This window comes from Centrocercus urophasianus, unplaced genomic scaffold (genome assembly GCF_019232065.1).
Source record: "Centrocercus urophasianus isolate 14NV4802_14NV808 unplaced genomic scaffold, USGS_Curo_1.0 seq_18, whole genome shotgun sequence".
NCBI classification, from domain to species: domain Eukaryota; kingdom Metazoa; phylum Chordata; class Aves; order Galliformes; family Phasianidae; genus Centrocercus; species Centrocercus urophasianus.
The window spans coordinates 2,950,429-2,960,578 of record NW_024884733.1 but is presented as its reverse complement, the minus strand read 5'-3'; the positions used below and the strand labels follow the sequence as shown (position 1 = coordinate 2,960,578).

Genomic DNA, 10,150 nt, shown 5'->3' with positions numbered 1-10,150 from the left:
CCCCGCGGCGGCGGCGCTGCGATGGACGAGTGCTTGGAGGAGCGGAGCGGGCGGCCGCAGCGGTGCATGCCCGAGTTCGTCAACGCCGCTTTCAACGCCACGGTGGTGGCCACCAACACGTGCGGCACGCCGGCCGAGGAGTACTGCGTGCAGACCGGCGTCACCGGCGTCACCCAGTCGTGCCACCTGTGCGACGCATCTCAGCCCCACCTGCGGCACGGCGCCTCCTTCCTCACCGACTACAACAGTCAGGCCGACAGCACCTGGTGGCAGAGCCAGAGCATGCTGGCCGGCGTACAGCACCCCGCCGCCGTCAACCTCACCCTGCACCTCGGTACGGGCCGTGCGGGGAGCGGGGATGGGGAGGAGGGGAGGAAGGAGGGGAGCCGCGCCGCGGGACGCCGCTCTCGGCCGCAGGGTTGCGGCTGCTGTGTGGGGCGGGGCTCGGTGGTCGCTTTGGTCCCTTCCAGCTCGGGGTTCGGGAACACGTGCGATGGAAGCCGCGCTGTACGCGGTGCGATGCCCGTCGTTGTGCGGGTTGGGCTGGGAGCACGTGGCTTCGTAGAATGGGCTGGGTTGAAAAGGACCGCAGTGCTCTTCCAGTTCCAACCCCTTGCTGTGCGGGGTCCCAAGCACCCGACCAGGCTGCCCAGAGCCACATCCCGCCTACACGTCCTCGTCCTTTCCTTCTGCTCTTCTTAGAAGTGGCCCCTCGATTCCCCATTCCTAGCTCCTTTGCCTGAATTCCTTCTCACTGAGACTTCACCGCAGCGATCTTTCATTTTCCCGGTACTGCCCCGTACCCCCGTGGCTGAGCAGTGGGGCGGTGGGGACATGCCGACCCCCGGTGCAGCAAAACAGAGCTGTGTGGGAGGGACGCTCCTTCAAACAGTGGCAGAAAAGGACACAAAGCAGCACAACATGTCTTTGGAGTGCGGCACTTCTGGGCAGGGGGCTGGATTTTCTCAGGCTCGTCGTTTTTTTCAGAGCAGATCCTCCCTTTGCCTTCCCGCAGCTCTGTTGCTCTTACTATCCCTGTGTTGCACGTATCCACCTCTTCTTGGGCTGTTACACGTGTCCCCCCACCCCCTGCCTGGACCTGGCCTGGTGTCTGTGTATTGCAGCCTTTCCTGGGCAAGGACCCAGCTGCTGCCATCCTAACAGAGGCATGGGCAACGCTGTGGGCCTGTGGCTGTGGGTCCAAGCACTGCTGCTTGTGGCTCTTTGGGCATCTCTGTCTTGGAGCTGCCAGTTGTTGGGAGAGATGGACTGCAGGGCTCCTCCACCCCTCTGTCAGTGCTCATCCCTTTATTTGGCTGCGAGGAGAGCGGCGGTGCTGGTTATATACGTGGTCTGCAGAGAGCAGCTCAGAGCACGACTGCCATTTGAAGGCATTTACAAGGAAACTCAGGCAAGGAGCCAGCTCTTGTGCTCAGCTCCAGTCTGATTTGCTGGTTGTTTGCAGCAGAAGAGAATTTTTTTTTTCTCTAAGAGCAAAAAGGCAGCTTTTTGTAAAGGGTGGGCTGCAGAACGTGCCTAATGGAGGCATTCAGCACATGCAACAGGATGCAGGGAGTTGCTGTGTGCCATTATTGAGGCTGCTGGGTGCCCTGTTGGAGCTCAGCAGGGGGCTGCTCTGTGTCTTCTTGGGAAACAGCTGAGAGCATGGGAGGGTTTGTGTGAGCAGATAAAGCTTCGCATCTCTGCTGAGTGGTGATTGATTTGTGGGGAGAGTGCTTAAGTTGGCACTACAGGGCTCTGTATGCTGGTGGAAGCGCCCTGCAGGATCTGTGTGACTCTCAAACTGCCGTGCAGGGGTGGGCTCAACCACCTTGCCACCTTCCTTCTGTAAAGGCTGCTTATTGCCCAGCATCATTCACCTGGGAGAGCCCTGCTGCTCCTGCACTTGGTTGGGAAATCCCTGGGAGCTGTGCTGGGGCTGGGCTGGGAGCGGCTCGCCCAGCGCCCAGTGCCTGCACTGCGGTATTTGTGGAGCCCCGAGGGGACTCTATTTTAGTTGGTCTCACAAAGGCTTGATTTACATTTTGCAGGTTTCAACATGAGCGAGGAGATCAGGCTTCGCGTGGCCAGCAGTTGTTCAGTGCAGTTATATAAAGCAAATTTAAAGCTCTTTATCGCTTCCCTCATACCCTTTAAATTCCTAAGTTTTCTCCCATTCCTCTGTCCTGCACCCTTTTGGGATGCTGATGCCACTGAGGCATTCAGGAACGCTATCCATGGCGGCACACTTATTTTAGGGGATGGAGAGAACTGGAGTTGGCTGGTGGTTTAGCTGCAGAAATAGCTGCTGTTTGTGCTCGCCCTGTGTCACAGGAAGGGTTCATCACTGGCCTTGATACAGCCAGTGACTGCTTTTGCAGTCCCAAATCTTGGGAACTTTGCAGCTCGGAACTCTTTGCTTAATGAACAACGTGTGGTTTGCTCAGTAGCGTTTCCCTCGCAAGTAGCAGCCCTGGCTGCTGCTTTATGGGGTGAAATGAACGTGGATCTGCAGGCAGCACGGGGACAGCCACCTCCATGCTGGGGGGAATGGGCCTCTGGTTCCCAGGGTTTGTAAACTGCGGTGTAAAGAATGTAAATGCAAGCCTGGGAATGTTGTCTGACAGCGTGCAGCTCTGTGGTGCGGTACAGCTCTGTCCGTGGGGAACGATACATCCCTCACTGGTTGCTTCAGAAAATACCACGGGTTTTATAATGTCCCTGTAAACAGTGGAAATCTCTGTTGTCCCACTGCACAAACAGGAACGGGTTGGTTTTTCCCTCAGATGCTTTACAGGCTCGAGGTGAGGGGTGAGTGGTGGTGCCTATGCTGAGGGCTATGGTGTTATCACCTGCTCTGTGTGAGACCTTGTGAAGAGCACGACCCATTGACATCCATTTGCAAGAAGTGTCCTTGGGGTGGTCCGTAGCATCCTTTGAGTGACCTGGCTTTGAGAGGATGTTGTTCATCTTTGCTATATGCTGGAGTAGCCTATGAGAACAGATGCGTTGTGAATTGTGTTTGCTGGCTGCTTTCCATGCTGTGGGCTGGAGCTGCTCTTAGCCTTGTGGGAGTGGGCTTTGGGGTGGAAGCATACATTCTGGCTTTTTCCTCTGCAGAAGCTTGGAAAATGGTGAAAACCCATCAACTGTAAAAAGGAGTAGAAGTTATATTTAAATTGAAATACCAATACCACCTGACCTTGTTCTTTAATCTCTTTTCCACTGGTCCAGGCCTGATTGAGAGATCATCTAAAAACAACAGAAGCCCATGAAATGTGGTGATCTTCACCATTTTGTTTGGAAACTGGGTGGCACAGCTTTCCTGGTTTCCATGCTTCTACTTGTTGTAGATATTCCGATGCGATAGTCATCAAAGAGATGCTTCCAGTGCTAATCACGCCTGCAGTCCTGACACAACACAGCTGTGTTCGCTCGTGGAGAATTTCAAAATTTCCTCTTTCAGAAATAGTATCCAAAAACTATTGTTGGATTTTGTCTGTGTGTGTGTGTGTGTAGGTGAGCCAGTATGGTCTTGTATATAGGAAGCAGAACTCCAGATAGCTGTAGGATCTTTGTACGTTTGGTTTTGGGCACTGTTGTTTCTGTGGGGGAAGGTGTTTATAGGGATGGTACGTTGAGATTTTGCAAAGACGCAGGATTTGTGGATTCCTGTGAATTTCTGTAGCATTCTGGTCTTTGTTGCAGAAAGAAATGCTTGGAGAGTTGATTATTCTTATTGGGTGCCATGTTCTACTGAACCAAACCACCAGGACCTGCTGGGTAGGGATGGTTGTTCTCAGCACCTCGGTGGCTCGCGTGTGGCTGTCTGCAGGGCCTGCTCCCTCCCATGCTGCAAGGCCGAGTGAGCTCTGTAGAGCCTCAAGCTGGCAGCACTCCAGTTCTCAGCAAATTGCTTTCATCTTGTGATTTATTTTCTCAAGGTCTGCTTTCTGGCCCAGCCTCCATTGGCCCTGAGGAGCCACGGTTTCTGCTGTGCGCCCAGCACCTGGCACATGGCTGCAGGGTGCTGCTGGGGGGGTAAAGTGCCTGCATCCAGACATGTTCTCTTGTTAAAACAGATTTTCTTTCCTTTCCTCATGTGTTCCATTTTGGTAGTGCAGTTTTGGAAAGAAAAATCTTGATAATCCTCTTTGAATTAGGAGGTGATGTTGCTCGTCAGGGGCTTTAAGCTAATGGTTGCACTTGGTCTCTTAAAGAGGGAATAAATGGGCCCATTTCTTCATGCATGTGTGGGGTGGGTGGCTGAGCTCGGTGATGCTGGTGACCTCATGGAGACCGATGGAACGGAGAATTGCTCCCTTCTGGAAAAGCCTTTCTTGATTTCACAGTGTTCAGTAGGCTCGCTTGACTTAAGTGACGTTTTTTCTTTTCTGAGGACTTCTGCAGTCCGTTTCTGGTTCTGCCAGTTATTTATAGGCCTTCCATCTGCAGCCCTTGACGTGTCCATCCTGTGGGATTTGGCTGTGGGACGCTCTTCCCGGCAGCTCCTGGGCCGGGTGAGGGGCAGCCCTCGGTGGGGCCGCAGCGCCTCCATCTTTGGACACGGCCGATGTGTGGGTGTGCAGCCCGCATTGCTCGCCTCTCCTTTCTCAGCTCCCTGCATCCTGCCTGGGCCCTCTTGTTCCCATATCCCTGCTCCTGGCGTGTATGGGCCGTGCATTTGGGGTCCCTCCCCGATCTCCTGTTGGTGAAGGGCAGCCTTCTCCCTGCTGCCCTCTCAAGGTTTCGGTGAAGGGATGCCGGGATGGAGATCCATGGGCGCTCTGCAGGCATGAGTTAACTGATTAAATTACCAGCATTACACGAGTCACTGCTCTTCTGCTTTCTAAGCAGAGTGACTCTGCGTGCATCTGTACGTACACACCACCTCTTTCTCATCCTGAATGGCTGTTGGCCTCTGGTAGTTTGTCAGTCTGAACACATGGAGCCGCTTGTTGCGGTGCCAGAGCCCTTGACTTCTGGTTAGGATGGAGGCCTGTGGTTTGGGGAAGGGCTCCTGTTTCAAATACCTCAAGGAAACAATGGCACAGCTTGCAGAAAGACACATCTGGTACTGCAGTGCTCTTAATTGTGTCAGTTACTATCTTAAAAAGGTGGTGATGGTCCTAAAAAAGTGAAATTTCTTCATTCTTAGATGCATTTCTTTGCACTGGGGAACTGGGGCTACTGGATGAGGACAAGGCTGTTGGAAGCTGCCTCAATAGATGATGCGTTTAAAGAGACTCTTACTGACCCTGTGTTCCCTGGCATCTCTGTGAAGGCCTTGTTGTGTCACCGTGAGTCACCACAGACATCTCCACTCCCCTGGGAGCTGCCAGCAGCTGGCCCAGAGCCTCCAGGCTGGGACTGGGTTGCTCATAGAGCCAGGACAGCAGGGAGGAGTGGTGCTTGTGGCACTGCTGGCTGCTGGGCAGCTTCATGTGTGTTCTCAGTACGTCCATCCCCAGCAGGATGCAGGAGCTGTGTAAGGGTATAGCATCACAGAATCACCAAGGTTGGAGAAGACCTCCAAGGTCATCTGGTCTAGCCATCTGCTTATCACCAATACTTCCCACTAAACCATGTCCCTCAGTACAACATCTAAACATGTCCATGGCAGCATGGAAGATGCTAGAAATCCTGAACTCAGGGGGGCCTTTGGGGTCCCTCTCAACCTAAGCCATTCTGTGACTCTGAAAGTTGGTAAGGAACATCAGATTTCCCCAAATCAGATTGGTTGAGTTTCTGTGCTTTGTGCAAACCAAAGCATGACAACAATGATGCTGCTTTTTGATAACAAATGATATTTTGCTCCTGATTCATTCTACCTTACAGTGGTGCTTGAGAACTGGAGAAGCCGTGATGCAGCTGCAGCCCTGGCTGTTTGTGAGCACGGGGTTGCAGCCCTTGTGAGGTGCTCAGACAAGTCAGAGGAGGGATGGTTTGAGTTTTGGGTGCACTTGAAGTACTTGGCTCTGGTCTTTCCCTACTTACTAACCAAATGGATGTTTATTACTGCCAAGGATTTGGATATGCTGTAGCAGCAGTGGTGTGGTTTGTACTGCTGACGCTGCTCCCTGCACGCAGTGTCACTTGCACATGGAAGGGGCCAGAAATCTTTATGGGAAGCTCGGTTCTTCCTATTGCAAAACCTCATTCCGAATTTGACTCCTCGTTAATTTGTCCATGAATTGATTGCCTTTTCCATGTCATCCAGATGGTCTGTTGCAACTTCAGGGGCTGTGGCGCGTTCTTTTGTTGAATGCTTGGTGGGAAATTAACATGCTGCTCTGGCAGATGGGAGGGACCCTGTCCTCTGGCCTTTCTGTCACGCAAATCCAGCTTTTCTCTTTCTCCCCTACCCCTAAAAAGTCTACATTAACTTGAAAACAGTGGGAGGGAATTAAATGTGTTTTGAAAGGGTGATCCCATGGGTAGGGGTGGTATTGAGTGCTTACACAGGGTATAGAAAGGGCTTGTGGGAAGAGAGGTTGTTCAGCAAAATGAATGGCGTTTAGAGTTGTTAATCTGTGTCATTAGCACTGTGTACCAGAAAGTTTAAACTGTGCCTGACTGAATAGCACGAGTCTTTGAAATTCACAGCAGTGCTGGCAGCCCGCTGGCTTTTATCCTCTCTTGCTGCACCCTGCCTGCTCCAGCTGTTGTGCCCAGCATCCTGCGTGCTCCACATCCCCACTGCTCCCTCGTTTCAGCTGCCAGAAAGCCATCTGTGAAGAACCCGCAAGAGGTTGACTTGAAGAGACCTGCAGAAAGCAAGTTGGTGTTGCCATTGGACCCACGGAGTGAAAGTGAGCATGGGAGGGAGCAGAAGGCACACCTCACATCTCTGCTCTGGGTGTGTGGTTAATGTAACACAGGCAAACTTTATCACCCCCTTCTGAGGAGTGATGTGTGTCCAACTTGCTCAAGAGATCTGTTGGTCGCAGTGCAGCAGTTTGTACTTCTGTAGTGGTGTGTACCCTAAGAAGCCCTCACCTCCTTCAGGTGACCGTGCTGGCTGCCTGCAGTGCTTTGAGTCAGGCCTCTCTTGAAACAGGTGGCTGCCATCTGTCTGCTGTTGCTTTTCTCTTGGTGGTTTCTGGATGGCATATTTTGTCACAGGTAACTCAGCAGAAAAGGCTACTGATTGCTGAAAGGATTTTGTAGAACTGTTAAGCTTGGAGAAGAACTTTAAGGTTCCCAAGTCCAACCCCACCCCACCGTGCCCACTGACCACATCTCCCAGTGTCACACGTGTTTTTTGAACACATCCAGGGATAGTGACCCCACCACCTTCCTGAACAGCCTGTTCCAATGCCTTACTACTCTTTCTGAGGAGAAACTTTACCTAATTTTGATTGTCAAAACCCCTTGAGGGTATTTTTTTTAAGTACAGTGGTTGCTCACCAAGTGATGCTCAGTTACCTCTTGGGTCAGAAGTGGCAGTTGCTCTGAGTTGTGCTGCAAGGCATTGTGCCACCTCCAAAATAATGGTTGCCCCTCTGTGCAGTTGTTCCTTTAAAGGAAACAGAAGAATACAGACTTGGTGGCTTATGGAAGTGTCCTGCTCCTGATGATACCTATTGGACTACTTCTGCTTTCTGAGATGTCAGGCAAGATGGAGAAGATGATCCTCCGGTAAAAGTGGTGGTGCTGTAGAGTGAAGCATCGAATTCTGTTGTAATGATTATCTTCCCATTCACCATCCCTGGAGGTGTGCAAGAAATGTTTAGATGTTGTACTGAGGGGCATGGTTTAGTGGGGAAATACTGATTGTAGGTGGACAGTGGGACTGGATGGTCGTGAGCTCTTTTCTGACCTTGGTGATTCTTTGAATAACTTTAGTATCAGAGGTCATTTCTTCGATATATATATATACAGCCATTTGAGTTGAAAGAAGCTTAAATTGGAGCTCAATGTGCTTTATTTATTTTTTTTTAACATCCCTAGGAGAGGTATGTTTAAAGGCTTGAAGAGGAGGATTCTTAAGCCAATATCTCTGAAGGATATGAACAAAATAAAACAAGCATTAAGCTTCTCCAAAACTAAACATGGGCAATAGGGGTGTGTTGGGCTCCCAGTTACGGGCTCGGCTCATGGCACCTCAGATTGCTACCTGATCTGTGCCGTTCAGGTACCTGCTTCTTTCCCTCTTCTCTTCCACTGGCCCCACAGTTTTTATGCTGCAGCTTCGTGCCTGGTTACTGTGACAACAGAGCATAGGGCAGAAGTGTGCTGGTGCCCGAGCAGTGCAGCATTTTTGGGGCACGTCCTTCATTTGGAAGGAGGCAGTGAAGATGTGGCTTTCCACACCGTCCCAGCCTTGCAGTTCCACCACAGCCCTGATGCTGTGGGCTCACTCAACTAAGCCCAGAGATAACCACAGCTGGATTTGGTGATAGTGGGACTGCGGGCGGATGCCGGGGGGGGGGGGGGAAGTGCTGGGAATGTGCAGCCTAAGGCTCTGATTTCAGTTTGGAAAACACCCTAAAAGAGCTTTGAACAAGGAGCCTCATGGTAAGACTCATCAGAAGGGAATGCTTTGGTTGGCGCAGATCTGCCCCGAGCTGATGCTCAGGCTTTGGTCAAAGGAAGGAAATGAGCTCGCTGAGACTTCCGCCTGTGTGCCATGCGTGGGGACCCTTCATCTGACAACCTGGGAAAGAGATGGAGAGATCAGGGAGCCTTCCTGTGGTGGGACTTCATGCATAAGGCATTTGTGAGCATGCTTTTGCTCAAACGCAGAATTCTTGCAGCGTTTGACTTTATGCAAAACGTCCTGATTGTATGTTGGGATTCAGCTGCCCTAGCTTGTTCTAGCTGACTTTGCATAAGCAGATCTCTTGAATTAATGGCCCATTAAAATAAGCGGGCAAAATGATATTTCTGCAGCTGTCTGACTGCTGGGGAAGCAGATTCAAGGACAGCAGGTTGATATGTAGGGTGTTTTTTTTTTTTTTTTTTTTTTAACTGTTCATCATAATTTTAGGAAAAAAAATGAAACTAAAGCCTGATTTTCATAACTGTTGCTGAAGTATTGGATGGCGCTTCCAAAGGCAGTATAATTTACATGCTTGCTCATTTTGGTGTTAATAACTCAGTGGCTTTTCTTGCTGTGGGCTCAGGGCTCCTGTGGTGATGGATGAGAGAGGGCTGGTGGGAGAGCAGCGTGCTGCTGGTAGTCACTGCACATCTGAACAAAGGATGGATGGATGGAGGCTGGACATGTCCGTGGTGCCTCAGCACTGTGCTGTGTTCAGTACTCAGCAGCTCCTGCAGAACAATTGCTGTGAACACGTCAGGTTGGCTGGGCTGGTGTTGTGTCAGCATTCTTCTCATTGAAAAGCTTCCCAAGGAGCTGTGTGTGCCAGCCTTGTGTCTACAGGAGGCAGCTTCCCTGTCTGCTCTGCCACTGTGTGAAGCTGCAGATAGCCTGTGTACAAGGATACACCTTTGTAGAATACAGCTGTGAGAAAGGTTGTGCCGCCTTCTGATTTTTTGGGGGTGGAGGGGGAAGAGCTCTTCAGGCTAGCGAATGAGCTGTTAGCCTTAAGGAGAGGATTTTCTTGATGCAACTTTCACCTACTTGCTTAATCTGCAGCTGCCTGGAGGAATGGAAAATGAGCTTAGCGTACCTGGGGGCATCTCTTGCAGAGCTTTCCCTTTAATTGTGTCCTACCCACACAGAGATAAAGGTGAGGAAGAGAAGCCCTGGAGTGATGCATTTCTGTGCAGGTATGCAGCTGTGCCTTTGGTTCAACTCTGTCCTGTGCTGCTGTGATCCCAGGTGCTCAAGCACTGCTTTCCAGCATCTCTCCCATCCCCAAGACTGCCACACCATGCTAGGTTAGGGATCTTCACAGTGTATTTGGGCTGCAGGAGGCTGTAGCTTGCATTCTTGTTAATGTGGCTGGTGCTGAGTAAGTTCTTCCACTCTTTCAATTGCACTTCCTTTACGTTTATGTCCTTCTCACAGATGGAAAAAATGTTAAAAATAGCAGGGCCATTGTGCTGGTGCTGGGAGTCCTGCTGGCAGCCAGGCATGCACTGCATCTTAGGGAGCACTGGGATTTGGGCTGCGTTGCTCTCCTGTGCCTTCTGCCCTGCCACTTGGAGCTGGGAGGGGAACCTTTTGTGTCCCCGAATG

General features: G+C 51.2%; 1 protein-coding gene across 1 annotated transcript in view; it reads left to right on the top strand.

Annotated features, from left to right (window-relative positions):
* The window catches only part of LAMC1 (laminin subunit gamma 1), a gene marked incomplete at its 5' end in the record, with an annotated part of 50,164 nt that continues 40,014 nt past the window's right edge, over positions 1-10,150 (top strand). The window contains one exon of the mRNA XM_042819417.1: positions 1-334. Within this exon, the coding sequence (XP_042675351.1) occupies positions 1-334 (334 nt within the window). The remainder of the gene's footprint in view (positions 335-10,150) is intronic.